General features: G+C 34.7%; 1 protein-coding gene across 1 annotated transcript; it reads right to left on the bottom strand.

Moving 5' to 3' along the window:
* Window positions 1-4706: 4706 nt before the first annotated feature.
* LOC141400626 (uncharacterized) lies at window positions 4707-21996 on the bottom strand. The gene is made up of 2 exons (XM_073979920.1): window positions 20331-21996; window positions 4707-4945 (listed from the first exon to the last, which is right to left on the bottom strand). The coding sequence occupies exons 1-2, from the start codon at window positions 21949-21951 to the stop codon at window positions 4818-4820; spliced, it is 1749 nt and encodes a 582-aa protein (XP_073836021.1). The 5' UTR covers window positions 21952-21996; the 3' UTR covers window positions 4707-4817.
* Between the last annotated feature and the right edge of the window lie 404 nt (window positions 21997-22400).

Here is a 22400-nt window from a genome sequence, read left to right as displayed (position 1 = left end):
GCTTCATTTCTGACGTAATAAAAATAATAGAATAAAGACGAAATTTCGAACTGGGTTGCCATCAGTTTGGAAATTGGGTCGGCCTTCTTTGTTCTTTTATTTTTTTATTGAAGCAGCAAAGCAAGGCAATCAGGCAAAGCAGCTTATGTACGCAGGCCTTAAGGCAGAGAAGACTAGTTTCAATCCTAGCTACAGGATCTCATCAGTTGCCTTGTTTCTTGTTTGTGGATATTCTTCACCGAAGTTATTATACCCTACACCACTATGTGGGGAGGGTATTATAAGTTGGTTTTGGCCAAAAAGTTTGTAACGCATCGAAATAATGGTCGTAGACCCATACTTATATATACCAAAATGAATGTCTCGACGAGCTGAGTCGATTTGGCTATGTGTGTCCGTCCGTCAGTCCGTCCGTCCGTCTGTCCGTCTGTCCGTCTGTCCATCTAAACCTTGTAATCACGCTACAGGTCGCAATTTTGATCGGATCGTCACGAAATTTTGGATGTTAATGGGGGTCTCGGAGGGGAAGAAGCCTATTGATTTTGGTGATGGTCGGATAATATTTAGGGGTCGGAAAGGGCAAAAAACTTAGGTGGATAAAAAGACAACGTTTTTTTCCAAAGCGAATATCTCAGCTTCTATATGGGGTATACCAAAAGCAAAACCTGACAATGAAAGCAGAAAATATCACCTTTCTAATGATGTAAAGTAGGTGCTCGTAGGTGATCAAACAACGAAGATATCACAATAGTAGCAAATAAAACCCCAATTTTCATTTTTGCGATTTTAATTATATTGACGAATATCACAGCTTTGGTTGAAAATTTTCAAAAAGCAAAGCCTGACTATGAAAGTAAAAGATCCCGTCTTTACAATGATGCAAACTAGGTCGGCGTAGGTAACCAAATAACGGAGATATCGCAATAGTCGGTAATGCATCCCATTTTTCTATTTTTTTGGAAATCACGCTACAGGTCGCAATTTTGATCGGATCGTCACGAAAATTTGAGGGTTAATGGGGGTCTCACAGATGAAGAAGCCTATTGATTTTGGTGATGGTCGGATAATATTTAGAGGTCGGAATGGGCAAACACTTATTTGGAGAAAAGTCAACATTTTATTTCAAAGCCAATATCTCTGTTTCTTTAAGAGGTATATCAAAAGCAAAACCTGGCCAGGAAAGTAGAAAGTATCACCTTTACAACGATGTAAAGTAGGTTGTCGTAGGTGGTCAAATAGCAGAGATATGGCAATAGTCGATAATGCATCCCATTTTCCGATTTTTTTGTAATCACGCTACAGGTCGCAATTTTGATCGGATTAATGGGGGTTAATGGGGGTCCCAAAGAGAAAGAAGCCTATTGATTTTGATGATGGTCGGATAATATTCAGGGGTCGGAATGGGCAAACACTTATTTGGAGAAAGGTCAACGTTTTATTGCAAAGCCAATATCTATGTTTCTTTAAGAGGTATATCAAAAGCAAAACCTGGCAAGGAAAGTAGAAAATATCACCCTTCCAGCGATGTAAATTAGGTTGTCGTAAGTGGTCAAATAGCAGAGATATGGCAATAGTCGATAATGCATCCCATTTTCTGATTATTTTGTAATCACGCCACAGGTTGCAATTTTGATCGGATCGTTACGAAATTTTAGGGGTTAATGGGGGTCCCACAGAGGAAGAAGCTTACTGATTTTAATGATGGTCGGATAATATTTAGGGGTCGGAATGGGCAAAAACTTATTTGGAGAAAAGGTCTACGTTTTATTCCAAAGCCAAAATCTCTGTTTCTTTAAGAGGTATATCAAAAGCAAAACCTGGCAAGGAAAGTAGAAAATGTCACCTTTACAACGATGTAAAGTAGGTTGTCGTAGCTGCTCAAACAACAGAGATATCGCAATAGTCGGTAATGCATCCCATTTTCCGATTTGTTTGTAATCACGCTACAGTTCGCAATTTTGAGCGGATCGTCACGAATTTTTTGGGAGTTGATGCGGGTCCCACACAGGAAGAAGCCTATTGATTTTGGTGATAGTCGGATAATATTTAGGGGTCGGAATGGGGAAAAACTCATTTGGAGACAAATTCAAAGTTCTTTGTGAATTCTTTGTGAATATATTGGCTTCTAGTAGGGGTATTCCAACGGCAAAACCTGTCAATGGAAGAAGAAAATATTACCTTTACATTGGTGTAAAGCGGGTTGGTGAAGGTGGTCAAACAAGGGAGATACCACAATAGTCGGTAATGCATCCAATTCTTCTATTTTTTTGCAATCAAGGTACAGGTCGTAATTTTGATCGGATTGTCACGAAAGTTTGGTTGCTTATGGGGGTCCCAGAGAGAAAGAGGCATATTATTTTTGGTGGTAGTCGGATTATATTCCCTAAAAGAAATGTTTACCAGTGAAAAGCTTATGCACAGGGGTAGTGGTGTAGGGTATCACATGGTCGGCCCCGTCCCGACTATAGCCTTTGCTCACTTGTTTTTCAATAACTTTTTCAACAAAATTACTTTTTATACCCAAACATTAATCGTCTGCTCGAAGTATAAAGCTTCAATGTGGCAACCTCACACAACCCCAACGAAAGTGTTTGCAAAACAAGACAAACCTGCCGACGATTGATGTTTGGTTATAAAAAGTTTTTTGTTTGGTGTATCATATTCTCGGACGCACTTTAATTTTTAAAAGAAACACAAAGTTCCTTTTAAGTTATACGACACAAGCAAACTTGTAAGAATAAAAACCTGTTATCTGTCAGATAGCGACCAACATTTAACTACAGAAGGGTTATAAATACGGACATGTATATATTAAAAAAATAGTTGTGTGGCTTCCTTATTAGTAGTAAAATACCCAAAATGTTGCAGGTAATTATTAAATGTTTAAATGTGCTTCAATGTTATTTGTATGCTATTATTGTATATATTTTTCAATATATTATACATTACAACTTATATACAAAGGTGTTCTATTTTTGATGCTTATGGTACGTATTTCCAGAACCACAAACATATTTCATCCATACACACCAACAGCGACCTTAATACTAAATTTTCGAATCCCAAATCCTTAAACCCATATTAAATTTAGTATCATTTAGTACTTTTCGTACACATAAGCACTAATTTCCGAAATCTCTACCGTGATCCTAATGCTAAAATTCAAAATATCTGTTTCATATTGTAGCAAATACCTAACGGTTCCAAATTTAATTTCAAATTTAGTTCCCCTTATCAGTTTTCCTACACATAAGTACGAGTTTCAGCAACTTCCTCCATATCTCAACGGTGCTCTTGATTTCAAATTTCCAACTATATCCATTCACACATATCCAAAATATTCCAAATTAAGTACCATTTGGTGCACATAAGTACGAATTTCCAAAACTACCTTCCCACCACAATCCTCCAACAGTAATCTTATTTCCAAATCTCAGGATTCCAGCTCTTTCGGTTCACGCAAATTAATATTGTACCAAATTTAGTACCATTTAATACTTTTCATTCCCATTAGTACGAATAACCAAAACAACCTCAATCCCTCACTCCCACAGAAAGATTCGGTTCAAATTTCAATGTTCAATCCTTCTCTCCAACAGTAAACTGAATTCCCAATTTCAGGATTCCGCCTCCATCCGTTCCCTCAAATCCAAATTGTATCAATTGTAGTACCATTCACTACCTTTCATACACTTTAGTATGAATTTACAAAACTACCTCTATCCTGCATTCCAACAGTACGAATTTCCAAAACTACAGCCATATCTCAATCCTACACTTCAGCAGTAATTTTAATTCCAAATTTCAAGTGTCCAGTTTCATCCGTTCACACAAATCCGAATTGTAACAAATTTAGTACCATTTTGCGATTTTCGTACACATAAATACGAATTTCAAAAACTACCCCCATATCGCAATCTTGCACTTCAACATTAATCTTTCGCTCCAGCTCTTCCAGTCCCATCCGTTCTCCAAAATCAAAAATGTATCAAATTTAGTAGTTATCGTACACAGTAAGTACGAACTTCCAAAAACCATTTCCTTATATCAACAACACTTCCCAATTTTGATTCCCATACCAAATTTCAAGATTCAAGCTATAAGTCCCAATTTACATTGGGCGAGTTTACTTGCGGCAATTGTCATTTTGTAGGAGAGAGAGGTGAGGCATATGGTAACCCTTTGCCTCTCAGCACCCTCTCTCACCTACAAACTGACAATTGCCGCAAGTAAACTCGCCTAATGTAAATTGGGACTAACTGTTCATAATATACAATTGGTAACAAATCAAGTACATTTTAGTGCTTTTCGTACATTTATAGGTCGAATTTCCACAAACCCTTTGGTAAATCTTTCCAACTTTTTATCAGAGACCCTCTTTCCAAATTTCAGAATTTTAGCTCTTCTTGTTTGTCTAATACAAAGGGTACCATATTTAGTAATTTTCAGTACTTTTCGTACCCAACCTTATCAACAAGAACAACCAACACATAAAATTGTAAGCTTTTAGCTTTACCCGTTTCATCTGTGCTATGATCTGTCAGTCGCTCAGTTATCACTAAGCTCTTTTATATATCAAGAAGATGTAACTCAAGACTAAACTTTACTTTGGTGATCAACAACTACGAAGAGATTGAACGGATGCATAACTGCATCATCCTTCATGTTGATCCTAGATATACCATAAAATTAAAATAAACTGTATCTCATTGACAATGAATCATTGTAAGGGTTTGTAATATTTTGCTTTTATTATTTGATTTATTTTACCTTTATATTTGAAAATGAAAAAAAACAAGAGTATTTTTTTTGTACATTTATTTTATATTTCTAGACATTATTATGTTGTACTCATCCGGGTCCAGGACTTCATATTCATTTAGATCGGTAAAGTAGTGAATATCATCATATACTGATTTAGAATCGCGTTTTACTTCATCGACATCTGAAAATACAAGAGAAATACAAATCATTCATTTATTGAGAACTAGTTCAGTGCAGAAACAATTATATCGATAAATGACAAACTGAATGAATAGCTTATTTGTCCGACTGAAGACGAATGATCGATCACCCATTATTTTGCCGACCTCCTCAAAACTTCCATGGTCAAATAAAGGGTTTATTTAGAATTGATTACGCGGTACGAATGTACGTATATATGTTTATTGAATGATTAAATATTACGTATAAATGGTTATTTCCATGTTGATTGACTCACTACCCACTAAAATTAGGCTCCGCGAAAAATGCTTGTGATGCTTGTGAAGGAGCATTGCACAGTAGAAAAAAGTACCGATTTAGCGCGCCAAAAATAAAAATCAATATTTTATCGTATGTTTATCCATGAGTTGTATATTTTTAGTTCAAAAAGGATAATTTTAATTCATTTATTAATATATATGGCAATTTTATAATATAAAAGATAAAATATATGGAAGTTTATCTTATTTCTGAAATTATGGTCAGTAGCAGCTAAACTACTGGGACTTCAAACAAGTAACATTTAGCAAAAATTGTTAAAATAATGTGCTCAGTAATTCCTTAGAACATTCTGAAACTCTGAAATATTTATTTCATGTTGTTTAGGCTGTATTTCATATCATAGTTTATGCAAAACATATTTCAGGCAATGTTCACAGGCTGTTTATTTTCATATTTGGGATATCAATGCATTGTTGATATATTTATCAAATTTTCTTTGAAAAATGTGCCAAAAATTTTATTTTATATATTTTTCTAAAGAAAAGTCAACGAAAAATGTAACAGTTTTGGAGATATGGTGCGAAATATACAAAATAATGGCATAATTGATATTTTTTTTAAATATGATTATAAAAAAATTTGTTGCAGTTTGTTGCAGCTAAAATTTCGCAAATTTGTTATGAACTATGTGTACTAAAAATAAAATAAAAAATCTAGGCGCCATCCTGCGACACTCCGTAGTTATAGCTTTAACAAAGTACTCAAGATGAAACAAATCGGATGTCACATGTTTTAAGTGTAAAATCCAAGTTAAAATAAATAACATCTTATATTCAGTATATTTTAATTCACCTGTCTTCAAGAAATATTTAATACAATAAAGCTTTAAAATTACTTTGTAGGAAGACAGCAAGAGACGATCGCCAATTTACTATTAAAATATATTATGAAAACCAGTTCATAAATTTTAAACGAAAAATGAACAGTTATTCCGCTCTGACTGATGGAAAACAAATTATTTTAACTTCCGTTAGATTCAGTGGACACCTTAGATCAATACTGCACTAATAATTTTTAAATTGGCGTATGTAATTTTTTTCACTTTTGGCGCGCTATATCGGTATTTTTTTCCACTGTGCATTGGTGAGATTGTTTTAAAAATCGCGCGATACTCCTTCACAAGTATTACAGATAAAAATCGATTTCAATCAGTTCATAATATCTGTTGTTGTTTTAAAAATTGATTTCAAATTTGTGAATGAGCATTGGTGAGACTGTTTAAAAAATCGCACGATTTTTAAAAAAATTTCACCTATGCTCCTTCACAAGTATTACAAATAAAAATCGATTTCAAACAGTTCATAATATCTGTTTTTGTTTTTAAAATTGATTTCAAATTTGTGAATGAGCATTGGTGAGATTGTTTAAAAAATCGCGCGATTTTTTAAACAATCTCACCAATGCTCATTCACAAATTTGAAATCAATTTTTAAAACAACAACAGATATTATGAACTGATTGAAATCGATTTTTATCACCTATGCTCCTTCACAAGTATTACATCGCGCGATTTTTTAATTTTCTCTAGTGGCTTCTCCGATTTATTAATCATACAATCTTTCCCCGCTTAATTATTATATATAAAAATTGTATCTGTTTTAATTGTGTCGATATATTTAGATTTTTATCAGAAAGTTAGAAGAAATGGCGTGAATATATATTAAATTGTTGTGATGCTTCCTTGCAAACAGTTAAAGTGTTGTTCAACATTGGGTAAATCGAAACATTTTATTTGTCCTTACTGCATAGAAAATTTAAACGATACTTCAATTGGTTGTTTTTATATTACCAATAAAAATTATAAAAGTTTTGGGGCGAAATTGCATTTTTTATTTTGGGGTAAAACTTCATTAGGCAAAATTACCCCAAACTTGGGGCAATTTTTCATTTTATTGCTGGGGCAATATTGCATTATTTTGGGGGGAAATTGTTCGAGGTATATTGGGGTCAAAATTCATTATACAGTTTCACCCCAAATTAGGGGCCATTTTTCACAATGCCATTTGGGGCCATATTTCCTGGGGCCATTTTTCGCGGAGCCCTAAAATTACATCTAATATGCCTGACGGTGGGACAAAGCTTGCCATAACGCGGAAGTTCGACTCACGGCGGATCTGTCCTTCGGGGTTCTTAATATACTCACCAGGGCATTTCTTCCCAAAGAGGAATTTTTCGTTCCCCAGACTTTCACCTCTATTTTGTTGCACAGTGTGATTAAGATGTTAAGCAATCTTAGGCTGCCATCAGACCATCTGCTTTTTCACATGAATGTTGTCACTTTGGGTATACTAATATGCGGAAAAGCTGATGTCATACATGTGAAAAAGCAGATGGTCTGATGGCGGCCTTAGGTAAAAACTCAAAATATCATACAGGCTCGTATCCCTGTATGATATTTTGGGTTTTTACCTAAGATTGCATAACATCTTAAGTTGTAAAAAAGTGATAACCCTAATGTCCACGTTTTGCTATAGCCTCTATAGAACGGTACCTACCGATTTTCGGTATTTTAAAGGTTTCAGCAACATTATTTTATCAAACAGACTGAAATTTGGTATTTAGTCTCCCTTGGGGCTACGAAATATTCCCTCAGAAAATTATCAGTATAGGTCAAAGCAATTATACTTAATTTAAAGCAGCATCCACCAAGGGTAAAACTGAGATTAAGGAAACAGGTGGATGCAGAACGTTTTTGCTTGCAGGGTTAATCGGCACAGTTTTAGAGTTATAGTCATTTTAGTATGTCATTTTAGTATGTTTTAGGGGTTTGGAGCTTTTTGGCCATTATCTGAGGAAGTAATTACTGACTCCCGAAAAAAATTGTACCGTTTTAAATGAGGCCGCTAAAAAAACATACTGAATAAAGAAAGAATCAAAACTATACCAGTAGTGCGATTCTGTAACTCATTTTTGCTGTTACCGACAAAAATCGGTAAAATTAAATCGCAAAATTATGACTAAAACATAAAGAAAGTTGGCATCACTGTTTGTGTCGGTAGAGGCTAGCGACTACTTTTTATTCATCGTTAACTTACCGAAAAATTTCGTTAATTATCGAAATTATAAGCATTTTAATTTTACCGACAATTATCGTTAACAGCAAAAATGAGTTACAGAATCCCACTACAGAGGAGATCTTAAACATCACTTTTTCCTAGGGAGCTACCCGAAGTAGTGGACCGATATAGTCCATATTCCAACCTGATACATGACTGGATGAAATAATACCATGTGCAAAGTCTGCACCAATCAGAAACTCCCTGCAAAAACTATCGTCGGTGTCATGCTTAAGTGTTCCATACGCCATTTGCCTGATTCGAGAAAAACGCAAGTTAATGTTTAAGGCCATACAGGATAAAAATGGTGCAATAATCCAATACTTTAAGAGCTCAGTTCTACTTAGCTAAACTCATAGAATATATCAATAGTTTATTTTAGTCAGATATCTGTGATAGTCTAGAAGTTATGGCCAATTTTTACAATTGTAAAAGGTTGCTGAATTGTTCCATGGAATCTTTTTTTCATGTTTTTGGCATTTTGTGTCACATGGAACACGTTTTGTCACATTTCAACCAAAACACCTTTTATCAATCGTGTTCCACCTCCCTTATATGAAGTGCTACTGTGGAGTTTGAAAATCAGGACTTTAAATGAAATATTTATTTTTCTCATATAAATACAATAAGGACCATTATTATAGGTTTCCTTAACATTTATTTAAGGGATTTCCTCCACTTATCACTATTTTTTTGTGGTAAAAATTACGATCGGACAAAACGGATTGATATTTTGCATTTCTAAGGTAACATAAAACCTTTAAACGCGTTTTTCTTATAATACCATTTTTATAGTCGGTGTCCATACTAGCTTCAGGTCGAATGGACGTTTTTAAGTATATTTTTGTGGACTTACATCAAAATGTTGTTTTTAAACTAGGGATTTTTTGTTTAAACGATTGATACATTTTCGTATTCATATAACAATACAAAATTCAAAATTATTTGGATTTAGAAACTATTATTCATCAGTTTTTAAACCAAGTCCTTTAAAACAATTTGTTCCATGCGCCACATTATTCGTAATTTGGCAAAAATTGGCAATTTTTTGTTCCAAACGCCATCATTTTTGGTGCGGAACAATTCGTTGTTGTCTCTTTTTGTTCCATACGCCAAACGACATGGATATGGAACTAAAAAGTTCAAAGTTGTTTTGTTCCATACGCCAGGCTTTATGGATATGGAACAAAAAGACAAGATTTTTTGGGTCACAAATCTGATATGGAACACATTGGCATCTGGATATCTCAGAAACTATAAGAGATAGAGAAAATCCGACCAAAAAATCTGAAAGGGCATGGTTCAAAACCTTGTAAGGTACCTTTATCTCAAAATGTCAAAAATGGCGTATGGAACACTTAAGCATGACACCGACGCTATCTTGCGGATTTGCCATTTTCGTTGGTGCCGTCAGGACTTGCGCAAGAAAGAAATTGTACCGTTATAAAGGCAGCCGCAAGAACAACCTCCTGAAAAATTTAAGAACGAATCGAGAGGAGCTCATAAAATTCACTTTATCCGAATTTTGTGTGGGAGGGAGGTACCCAAAGTAGTCCATATTTAAACCCGATATATACATGGAAGGAATAATACGATGGGCGAAGTTTGGACCAAATCAATTGCTCCCTTCGAGAGTTATCGTTCACACCATTTTACAGGAAAATTTTGAACTTTCGTGGGGAGGTACCGGAAGAAGTGGACCATACCCAAAATTTGCTTCGAATCGGTTGATCCGTTCGAGAGTTATCGTGCGCAGCAGCCAGACAGACGGGCGGACCGACATGGCTAAATCGACTCCGATGAGGCACATTTTTGGTCGTATCAAAGTGTATATACCGTTTCTAGCCTAAAGGCTGAGGGTATAAAAATATTTTTTGGTTCCAATTGTCTCATATTATTCATATCCTTTTAGTTACTCCATTTTTGTTTTTTTTTTTCGATTTTGTTTGAGTAATTAAATTAAGAGGAAGGTAGGTTTTTACTCCCGGATAATGAAGTTTAATACGGATAATAGAGGTACTGGAAAGAAGTCCAATATGTCTTTTCTATTCCGGATAATCAAGGTTCGATTGTAATTTTGTAGAAATAGTTCCGACTAAAAAAGCTTATTAAAACTTTTTACAATTATCACGAGTAGCAAACACAGTTTTCTTCTCTTTTGTACAAAAAAGTCCTGTGCATGTGTTTGGCAACTGCCACATGACGTGTTTTTGTTTTTACCCTGTGTTTTTCCAGCTGATGATTTCAACTTTGAGGAAAATGTGTAGTATTTCACAACTAAGGAGAATTGAACGCTTCTCCTTAGTTGTGAAATAATACACATTTTCTATGTTTCTAAATATTTATTTCTTTTTAAAAGTGTGACTTTTTATAAATTATTTCATTGAGTTTTTCTTTTATTAAAGTCTTTTGTGCACTTCTTTGGAATTTTTTATGTACCTATGTGTCGGTTGTTGCTTTTGTGTTTGGTATATCTATACCTTTCAATAAACCACCACCATTTATAAATGTGTGTATATGTTAGAGATAGCCAATGAGCGCTTACTGAGAGCAAGTGAGCATACCCAGTATTGAATCTGTAATGACCATTCATCAACGAAAAATGTCTAAATTGTCTTTAAACAGACGGTGTCACCAAATTTGTCACTCTTTCATGTGCGATGTGTGAAATTCTGAACGAAAATGTCTTGCAATGTGCCTTGGTTAAAGTTAATGTTCAGTCTATTGTCCATGAAGACAACTTCGCTTACCTTGTCGCTCAACTTATCGTACACGAGGTTTGCTACATTTGTGTGAAAATGTCGTCGATGATCGCAAAGGGCTGTCGTCGAGCCGTCTTCAATGGATTGGAGACAACTTTGAAGACACGTAGCAGACAACTTCCATGACAACATAAGCTCTGTTCCTTTACTTTTTTTATGGTAAGAGTGATCATGTTGTGATAGATGGAAGACATTCATCGAGCGTGTTGGATGTACGATCGTTCCGAGGTGCAAACATTGATTCGGACCACTACCTTGTTGCAGCAAAGGTACGTACCCGTCTAAACGTTGCAAATAAAGCACGAACAGACACAACGCGGAAGTTGGACATCGATAGGCTGCAAACACAACAGATAGCCACAGCATATTCCTCTCAACTAGCCCAATTGCTTAACGAGAGCACTCCTTGACCCGATAACATAACAACACAATGGCAAAATATTGCCCACTCCAAGCAAACAGCCGCAAAATCCATACTTGGATTCCAGAGACCTCCACAAAGGAATTCATGGTATGACCAAGAGTGTCGTGCTGCTACCGAAGAGAAAAATGTGGCATATAGCATAGACTAATAAATTCATAGACAAAGAGAGTTGTAGTGTGCTTCTTTTTTGTAGGTGTCGCCGGTATGCACAGTGCCTGATCTTTTCACACAATGTTTTGGGGTAAATTACAATATTTTGTTGAATTTGTTTACATGGGGATGTAGATCTGACCAAAGATTATCCATATTTTGTCTTTTATCAGAATAAATAGTTTAAAATCTATAGTAACTTTAAATAAAACTACTAGCACCTACTAACGCCATCTACCAATTTTCGAAAATTTCGAAGATAAATGCTGAGAGCAAATAAATGTCTATGAATTTATTAGTCTATGGTACAGGCACATCCTCCTGTAGAGACCAGCAAGGTAATCTGATAACAGATACAGATAGCGTGCTCAGGATATGGAAGGAACATTTCTCCAATTTTCTGGTATCCAATAGTAGCGAAGACGATGATACCACAGATCCAATCCCAGAAGATGGTATAGAATGTATACCGCCCGGCCAAGATGAGGTAAAAGCAGCAATCAACCGGCTGAAGAATAATAAAGCTGCAGGAGCCGATGGCTTACCAGCTGAGCAGTTTAAAACCGGAGGCGACGCGCTGATAAGGTGTATGCATTAGCTAGTTAGCACCATCTGGCAGGAAGAACGCGTACCAGTCGATTGGAACCTGAGCATTCTCTGTCCCGTCCACAAGAAAGGAGATAATACCGTATGCTTCAACTATAGGGACATAAGCCTTCTCCCTATTGCCTATAAGATAGTGTCAGGGATATTGTGGGAACGACTAAAGCCAATGGTCAACGAAATAATTGGACCATACCAATGTGACTTTAGACCTGGCAAGTTCACCATTAACCAGATATTTACCCTGCGGCAAAGGTGATAAACAAAAAGGTGATATGTGTCGACCTTTTTGTTTATCACCTTAGTCGTTTACAAGAAGTTACGGGACTTGTACAAATTTGTACAAATTACTGAGTAAACGAAAACACCTATTAAGTATACTCTCCATATCAGCGTTACCAGTATTGGGGATTTTCCCCCAAATTGGGCAATTTTTTTTCTGAAATGGGGAAAAATAATTCGACTTGGAGAATTGCGGAATTTTTGGGGAAATCTGAAAAATATTTGGGGATTTTTGGGGTAGGGATACGTAAAACCGATTTCGGTTAATCGATAAATGGTTATTAGCCGTAAAATCTTTAAAAATCGTAGTCGACTATTGACTGTGCGAAAACCGTAAAACCGATTATTCTTAATCGACTTTCGAAAATCGTAGTCAACTATTATTCGTAGTCGACCATTGTTGTAGTCTATTATTATTCGTAGTCGACTATTAATCGTGGACGACTATTAGTCGTAGTTGACTATTGGGTGTGCTAAAACCGCGTAATGGACGGTACTTTTTTGTACATATGTACATCACAAATTGAATCAAAATTATATTCGATTATGATCGGTTTTCCGCGGTTAACGAATAATCGAAGCACCACTTTTAGTACAGTCTCAAATAATCGACTAACCGAAAATCGAGTTTTAAGTTTTTCACTAAAACCGTATAATCGAAAAACCGATTATTGCATTTCACTGCGTATCCCTATTTTGGGGAAATTCTTTTTGAGTAATTATTTCAGATTATCTGAACTTTTTTAATAATAGCGCACGCGTAACGCAAAAATAACATGTATCATATACTAAATGGTCACAGTTGGTATAATTTTTAACAGCTTTGAAGTGTTATCATGCAATTGATCGTGTACTAGAGCAATGGGTTGAATTGAATTACAATTTTTTCACAATTTCAACTGTTGAATGGGACTTAACTGTCAAATGATTTCTGGATTGATAAGCAATGATGAAATTAAACTTTATTTAACATTCATGGTCCCAATTATAAAAGAGATAAATATGCTTAATCTAAGTTTTCAAAGCGATAAAATGGGCCCGGGAACAGCTTATAATAAATTGTCCTCGAATTTTGAAATCGAATCCAGGCTTTAATGTTAAAAAGACCTGTGCCGGATATCTTAAACGCTTATTAAAACGCTTGTCAAATGCTAAACTTACAAGCTGTGTTCCAGAACTAAAAAGCTTTTACAATTTTTACACATTTTACTCGAAAAAGCGTTCCCGTACACTCAAAAGTTGTAAAATCATAGACTAATAAAAAGATAGACGGAGGAATACTCAATTTTGCGCCGTAAACCTACTCAAACACGAAAACTCAAAAAAGTTCGAAGACGTTTTTTGGCGAAAATGACAATATTTTCATGGATATTTTTGTCTGAGGATATTGTTCCAGTCAAAAACTAACCCCAAGTTGCCTTTTGCCAGAACAAAATATTTATTAACTTGTATTTTTTGGCATTTTATTTTGAGTACCTCTTTAAGCATACTCAATTCGAACATACTCGGTGAGAGCATTCCGACGTCTATCTTTTTATTAGTCTATGGTAAAATGTTCACTTCTCTTTAAACAAAAATGGCGCTGAATGACGCTCTCTTTAAAAACTTTTTACACGACAAATTTGGGCGAGTAAAGCATAGTACACACGGTCCAACAAAACTGACAGTCATCGAGGTCTATTTCGTTAATATCAAAGTCTAGCTGAATAATTACTTTCCTAATCACTAAATAATACCTTAAATGTTGTATTTCAATCATTTTTAGCTAACAAAAAGTTTTTATTTGCCAGAAAATTGCCGTAAAAGTGCGTTGACTGTCAGTTTTGTTGGACCGTGTGTACTATGCTTTAAAAATAGTAACATGTTTGCCGGCGTCTGATTGGCTGATACGCCGACTTTGACATTTGTTCCAGTTTTTTTTGACATATTTTCCATTTTTCCGTTCCCGAACCATTTCAAAAAACTTGTGTGTGAGAAAAAAATTTTTGCAGTTCTCTCTTTTACGAGTTTTACCATTAAAAAGTACGGGAACGAAGCTATTGTCAGCTAACTTTGTGTAAAATTTCGTTGAGCTAGGACCAATTATTATATCGAAATTTAAGTTTTTATCAGTGAGGGTTTTTCAACACAACCGAAAATGCATGTTTCTTAAGAAAAAAATTGTAGAGATGTTAACTTTATAAGCTCTGTAATTATATTAAAACGAAGAAATTTTCAACAAAATGTTTGATGTATACGTAGAGAATAATTAAAAGAACACTTAAGAAAAAGAAATTTTTAAAAAAGGCACATGCTAGTGTAAAATAAAATGCATGCATGAATAGTAAAACAATACCCTAGATATACGGCAGCGTTAATTTGTATTAAGAAATGCATTTAATTTTAAGTGACAGACGACAGTTTCTGCATTTAAACTGAACAGCTGATTGCTGGTAAACAACTGTTTTGTTGTTGTTTGCTATGTAAATTGGGTCTCTGAGCATGAATGCGCTCTCTCTCTCTCTCCTACATGAATATGGGCTCTCTTTTACAGCATTGCCATATTGAAATACCTAAATTCACTTTAAATTCCCTTTGATTGTGTGCATTAATGCTTGGTTTACATTTACGAAATCCACTCAATTTGAACTGTCAATTCCTTTGTGTATATGTCAAATGAAAACTCATCTGAAATCCATTGGATTTCATTTGAAATTTAAGCAATAGAATTGACAGTTGAAATCGAGTGGATTTCGTAATTGTAAACATACTTTAAGAATGTGGATAATACATGAATTAATTTGAATTAAGGTAGTTACTAGGCGTTTACACAAGACAATCTGGCGGCAAATACAACTCTGATTTACTAACACATACATACATACATACATTTGTCGGCTGTCTCCAGCTGTCCATCATTTTTTCACAGACAGCAGGGAAGACAAATTTTTGGAATTTTTGTACAAATAAGTGAGATAGTAATTGAAATGTGTTAAAAACAAAAGAACATGACCAAAAACAAAACATGTGAACGGAAAACAAAAAGAAATAGACGATTTTCATTCATAATTTTACAACTGTTTTTGCAGTTGTCTGGACGCCTACGTCACACAGGGATGTTTTGGGTTTTTGACAATCAATACATGTAGTAAACTGTCCTGTCATGTGTAAACGCAGGGTTAATGCAAATTAACGCTGCCGTCTGTCTAGGGTATAAAACTACTTTTGACTTTTTTCCTAATTATTTGTTAAAAGTGTTTGGGGATTTTTTTTGAAGAAATTCAATAAAATCTGGGGAATTTTGGTGAAAAATTTTAGAGAAGTTTGGGAAAAAGGGCTGAAAAATACTGGCAACACTGCACCATATAATGGTGGAGAGAATAAAAATGTAGAAAAAATATTATTTAGTTCTGTTTCAACAAAACCGAAAGAGAATTGGATGCGTAATAAAACACCGCTCTGAGCAGTGCTGCTTTAAGCACAAAACGAACAAAGAAAACGAATAACATGCATATTTCTTTCTAAATCACGTGGCAATTGCCAATGGTGTTGTTTCTTCTCGTTGAGACGGACACAAAACACCATCAGTATTATTGTGCCATTTCTAGTCCATATTTATATTAGCCAATTTTCCTTGTGGCAATTACACTTTTGATGGAGAGAGAGGTGAGGCACAGGGATGCCAACTGTTCCGACGTAAAAATCGCTATAGCCACATACGCACCATAGCTCTGTAGCGATTTTTACCTTAAGCTGAGTACACATTGCCAGTTTTGAATGACAGCTTTGTTGTTGCTTGCTACACGCAGAGAAAAAAATATGTTTGATCCAACAATATTCCAAGAGCAAAATATGTATTGTTAACATATTGTTGGATTCCTCATTTAGTATTGTAAATCCAAAAATAGTTTGTGTCAACTGAACAATATTTCTCTCTTTTCTTCGAAAATTTGTTTCTCTTCTCTCGCTATTCGATGCCGTGTTGAAAAAACAATTTTGGTGAGTTGTGGTGTGTTTGTATGACATGCTGCCTTTACCTTTTTTTGTGTGTATGTACTTGTGAGACTCTTGTTTTTATTTGTTTCTGTTTTGTTTCATTCTTCTTTCCTTTTCATGTTTGTTATGGTGTTTAATTATTCCTTATGTTGTGGTGGGTTCTTGTGGCTTTTTGTTTGTCTTTGTTGTCAGCCAATGCAGCAAACCATGTATTGTGTTCATCAATGATTGCAATATTATACGCGACATTTATATCCAAGTTATGCGAAAAGTGTATATGAGAAGTATATGCACTCAAATCAAAATTTTCTGGGCTGGTTTTCTGTATTGACAATACTTTTTGTAAACAAAATTAGATTATGATATTTCCAACAATCGGTATTGTTAACGATTTTAACAATATTGCGGAAATTCGAAAGTTGTTTTTGTTTTCTATGTTTGGAACAAAAGATGGTATTTTTGGATTTGGATTACAATGTTTGAACAAAACAAATACATTTTTGGAACCAAAACATATATTTTTGTTCCAACAAAAGCGAAAAATATTTTTTCTCTGCGTGTAGTGTGGCCGTTCATTTTTGTCATTCATCATGCAACCACAAAATGTTTTGTGGTTGCTGGACGGTTGGACAGTTATCGATAACTGCGAAATATCGACATTCAAAACTGACAATGTGTACTGCTCTTTAAAGCAGTTGACATTCCTACCTAAACAATGGTTTTTGTACGTCAAAAATCACCACAAGTAACGGGGAAACCACCAACTTGCATATGCATGGCACACATGGTACAAATTCACAGGTAGCCGCATCGGCAATTGTTGGCATCATAAGATGTCAAAATTTGACATAAATTTAATGTTATTGACACATTATGTTACCATCAGCTGGCATGATAATGCTACCTGTATTATTGTACCATGATGGCAAAATCATACAGGTAATCGCATCAGCCCAGCTGATGTACTGCGAGCTATCAAACAAGTTGTAATTGAAAACACAAAATTTTAAAAGAAAAATTGTGAATTTTGATGGATTTTTGTAATAATGCGTTTATTATATTGTGAGTCGCTTTATTCTTGAAAAACATTTTCGACATTTCACAGTACTGATCTGCTTTTTTGTTGTAGTTGTTGGCTGATACATCTACCTGGTAATTGTGCCAGTTTTTGCTCAAATTGTTCTTTTTGTGTGCCGATTGTTGGCATATGGTAACCCTTTGCCTCTCAACAACAAAGAACGTTTTCAGACGATAAGGTTTGACTGCTCAAAAACGTGGTTTCCGTTTTGACTCTCATTCGTAATTTTCACATCTAGTGTTGCGTTTTTGAAGTCATTTTATACAAGCGTACTTTTTGAACAAAAAGAAGTACGGTTTTACATAAGCCCTGTTCCAGAACAAAAAAGTTTTTACAATTTTTACCACTTTTACACATTTTACGTTCCCGTACACAAAATTTATATGAAAATCGTTTACGACTTTTACAACTTTTACGACTTTTACCACTTTATAAAGTACGGGAACAGGCCAATAAATGTACCAAAAAGGTTTATGTGTGTATTGTATTTGAAAATTAAAAAAGTAATTCTTGTGAATCCCATAAAATTGGGTAAAATGTATGCGTTGTTAAAATTGTTGCCTCATGCATGCCATGTAAAAAATAATGTAATAATTCTTACCACCTGAAGGTAAGATGTTACCAGCGTAAAATTTTCAAGAAAGATTTTTATGAAATAGGGAAATACCTTTGTTATTAACAGGTACATAGAAGTCATGTTTTGAAGAACACCTTTATTTGTAAAAAAATATGAAACAGGTAGATAATATCTTACATGCTAGTGTTGTATGTATGGTACTTTATGTACCTTTTCGTTCACTTACTTCCACATTTTGTTTCAACACTGACACAATTTACGAATGAGAACCAAAACGGACAACGCATTTTTGAGCAGGCAAACCTTATCGTGTGAAAACGTTCTAACAATTGCCGCAAGGAAAATTACAGTACGGTGGGACGTAAAATACACAAATAGAAATAACAGTGTTGTGGGACGAATAAGATGTGAATTAAAAATAATAAATAAGTATGAAAAGGCCAATTCTTCGTTTCAAGGTACAAACAATTGGAAAGAAAAATACATAATATGTATAAGGATTTAGGTAGGAACCAATTTGAAGTTCAGCTTATGGGACAAATTAAATATTTCAAATTATAAACATATGAAAATAATGATGAACACTTACCTTTAGTAAATCCATGAATTATTATTTTCTTTAAATCCTTAGGAAATTTCTCGCATTCAATAAAATCTCGTAGACGTTTGCGACCATATAAACTGATATTCATTTTTAATTCCAATTGGGGATTCAAAGAAAACATATCAAGCCAAAAATCATAGGTAAAACTAGTATCGGGTCGCGGCGTTTTAACCTTCAGATCAACAACGTTGGTGACAACAGCTGGCGGTAGTGGCGGATATGGTCCAGGACGAAACCACCAACTTGCATATGCATGGCACACATGGTACAAATTCACAGGTAGCCGCATCGGCAATTGTTGGCATCATAAGATGTCAAAATTTGACATAAATTTAATGTTATTGACACATTATGTTACCATCAGCTGGCATGATAATGCTACCTGTATTATTGTACCATGATGGCAAAATCATACAGGTAATCGCATCAGCCCAGCTGATGTACTGCGAGCTATCAAACAAGTTGTAATTGAAAACACAAAATTTTAAAAGAAAAATTGTGAATTTTGATGGATTTTTGTAATAATGCGTTTATTATATTGTGAGTCGCTTTATTCTTGGAAAACATTTTCGACATTTCACAGTACTGATCTGCTTTTTTGTTGTAGTTGTTGGCTGATAAATCTACCTGGTAATTGTGCCAGTTTTTGCTCAAATTGTTCTTTTTGTGTGCCGATTGTTGGCATATGGTAACCCTTTGCCTCTCAACAACAAAGAACGTTTTCAGACGATAAGGTTTGACTGCTCAAAAACGTGGTTTCCGTTTTGACTCTCATTCGTAATTTTCACATCTAGTGTTGCGTTTTTGAAGTCATTTTATACAAGCGTACTTTTTGAACAAAAAGAAGTACGGTTTTACATAAGCCCTGTTCCAGAACTAAAAAGTTTTTACAATTTTTACCACTTTTACACATTTTACGTTCCCGTACACAAAATTTATATGAAAATCGTTTACGACTTTTACAACTTTTACGACTTTTACCACTTTATAAAGTACGGGAACAGGCCAATAAATGTACCAAAAAGGTTTATGTGTGTATTGTATTTGAAAATTAAAAAAGTAATTCTTGTGAATCCCATAAAATTGGGTAAAATGTATGCGTTGTTAAAATTGTTGCCTCATGCATGCCATGTAAAAAATAATGTAATAATTCTTACCACCTGAAGGTAAGATGTTACCAGCGTAAAATTTTCAAGAAAGATTTTTATGAAATAGGGAAATACCTTTGTTATTAACAGGTACATAGAAGTCATGTTTTGCCGCAAGGAAAATTACAGTACGGTGGGACGTAAAATACACAAATAGAAATAACAGTGTTGTGGGTCGAATAAGATGTGAATTAAAAATAATAAATAAGTATGAAAAGGCCAATTCTTCGTTTCAAGGTACAAACAATTGGAAAGAAAAATACATAATATGTATAAGGATATCAAGCCAAAAATCATATACATAATATGTATAAGGATTTAGGTAGGAACCAATTTGAAGTTCAGCTTATGGGACAAATTAAATATTTCAAATTATAAACATATGAAAATAATGATGAACACTTACCTTTAGTAAATCCATGAATTATTATTTTCTTTAAATCCTTAGGAAATTTCTCGCATTCAATAAAATCTCGTAGACGTTTGCGACCATATAAACTGATATTCATTTTTAATTCCAATTGGGGATTCAAAGAAAACATATCAAGCCAAAAATCATAGGTAAAACTAGTATCGGGTCGCGGCGTTTTAACCTTCAGATCAACAACGTTGGTGACAACAGCTGGCGGTAGTGGCGGATATGGTCCAGGACGATGTAAAACTTGATGGACTTTAAGTTCACGCAATGAAGACAACTCTTGTAAAATTCGAGTGATATATAACCATTGTTCGGGCACCGGTACATAAATTGAGAGCTTTTTTAAATTTGTTAAACAAAGCAATGTATCTAGAGATAAATATTGACCAAATACATCGAGCGTATGGAGTTTTTGACAAAAAGTTAGACTGCTGAGTCGTATGGAATCTAATGCATCAATACGCAAATTGTGTGAATTACACAATTCGAGCTGCTCTAATGCCGAATTTGTGACAAATGGTGATCGAAACTGTTCCAAGTCAAAGTTTTTAATAAACAGATTTTTTATTTTAGATGAAATTTTAAGCTCTTTAAATTCTCTGATGCGGAAGGAAGTGCCCATGGCGAACAACTCTGTGAGTTGTGGTTGCGAATTTTCATCTAGGAATTCTTGCAAAGCATCAAATGTTAAGTTTTGGCAATCTATTAAGCGTAGTGTGGCCAGATTTGGTGGTAAAATAAGGCTCCGTGTTGAATATGGAAACTCTGTATTGAATATACTCAAGTTTTTGAGTTGTGTAAGTGCACCAAACTCGTTGGTTATGGGTTCCATCTCTTCACCTACAAATTCAATTTCTAAAGTTTTGAGATTATCAAAATTCTTTAAAACGTTTAGAAATGTTCCAGGATTTTCGGTATCGACTGTTACTGCGAGATGCTTCAGTGACGGTGGTGGTAGTAAAGGTTCTAGTTCATTGCTCTCAGGTAATATGCCAACTTTTAATTCCAAAATATCCAGCTGTAATTTGGTAACAATTTCACGAAAATCTTTAAATGTTATGTTACAGCTGTCGTCAGAAGTGCTTAGTTCGAGTCTCTTCAGATTTGTAAGGCGTAACAACTCCTGGATTATATCGGCCGACATATAATCACCAGTTTTCTTACATTTTTGAGCACTTATTTCTAGATCTTCAAGGTTTGGTAGATTAACAACAAGCTGGGTAATATCTTCAGCAATCAGTCGCTCAAATTCGCAATTAAGCTTGATAAGATTCGGAAAATAATTCATTGGCACGGGATTATCCGTAGTCAGTTCGTGTACAATTTCTCCCCAACAACCGAGGAATTTTAGAAGCCCATCATCGCCATAAACTGTATGGCGGTTTGTACAATTATTGTTGGATACAATATAGTTGGCGTGAATCAATCTATGAAATCTCTTGATGATTAATGTTTCATAATTTATTGGACATACCATGTCCAGAAATATTCTCCTTAGCGTGTTATTTACTGTTGCCAGCATAACTTGATCTCTGGTGTCTAAGAATTTAAAAATCTTAATAATCACATCACAATGTGAAGAAATTTTATTGAAATCACTTGAAGCCATAATTCTACGAGTCTTTGATGTCAACAAACTGAACTTGTTTAAGTAACTGAAGGCATGGGTGTCGGGTATTGTGTATTTAATGCATATATGAACATTGTGCATACCTCAGCAGTAATTCCCAAATACACATTTTCATACATACATACATATACGGCTGTAAACGTGGGTATTAGCTGGAGTTTTATGGTCGCAAAATTTAAAACGGCAGGTATGAAAAGAGTAGTACCAACTCACATAGTACATACATACATATGTACTTTTGTTTATTGCTTTACTCCAAAATTCCCATTCGCTTGTTCGTGTAATAGCAAATACCACATTTTTTTAAGACAGCGAAAACCACAAATTGTTATTTTACGGATACTTGGAATGCAACATTAAGTGAATTTACGACCTTCGGCATTACCCATCGTTAGTCCCAATTTACATTAGGCGAGTTTACATGCGGC

This window comes from Musca autumnalis, unplaced genomic scaffold, assembly GCF_047663935.1.
Source record: "Musca autumnalis isolate F117 unplaced genomic scaffold, ASM4766393v1 scaffold_4, whole genome shotgun sequence".
Lineage (NCBI taxonomy): Eukaryota > Metazoa > Arthropoda > Insecta > Diptera > Muscidae > Musca > Musca autumnalis.
This window is presented reverse-complemented; position numbering and strand designations above follow the sequence as displayed.

Bases quoted from the DNA above. Each gene is read 5' to 3' on its own strand.
- LOC141400626 (XM_073979920.1), bottom strand. From the start codon at position 21,951: ATGGCTTCAAGTGATTTCAATAAAATTTCTTCACATTGTGATGTGATT. The intron at 4,946-20,330 runs GTAAGTGTTCAT...TTGTATTTTCAG, and splicing joins AATTCATGGATTTACTAAAG to ATGTCGATGAAGTAAAACGC.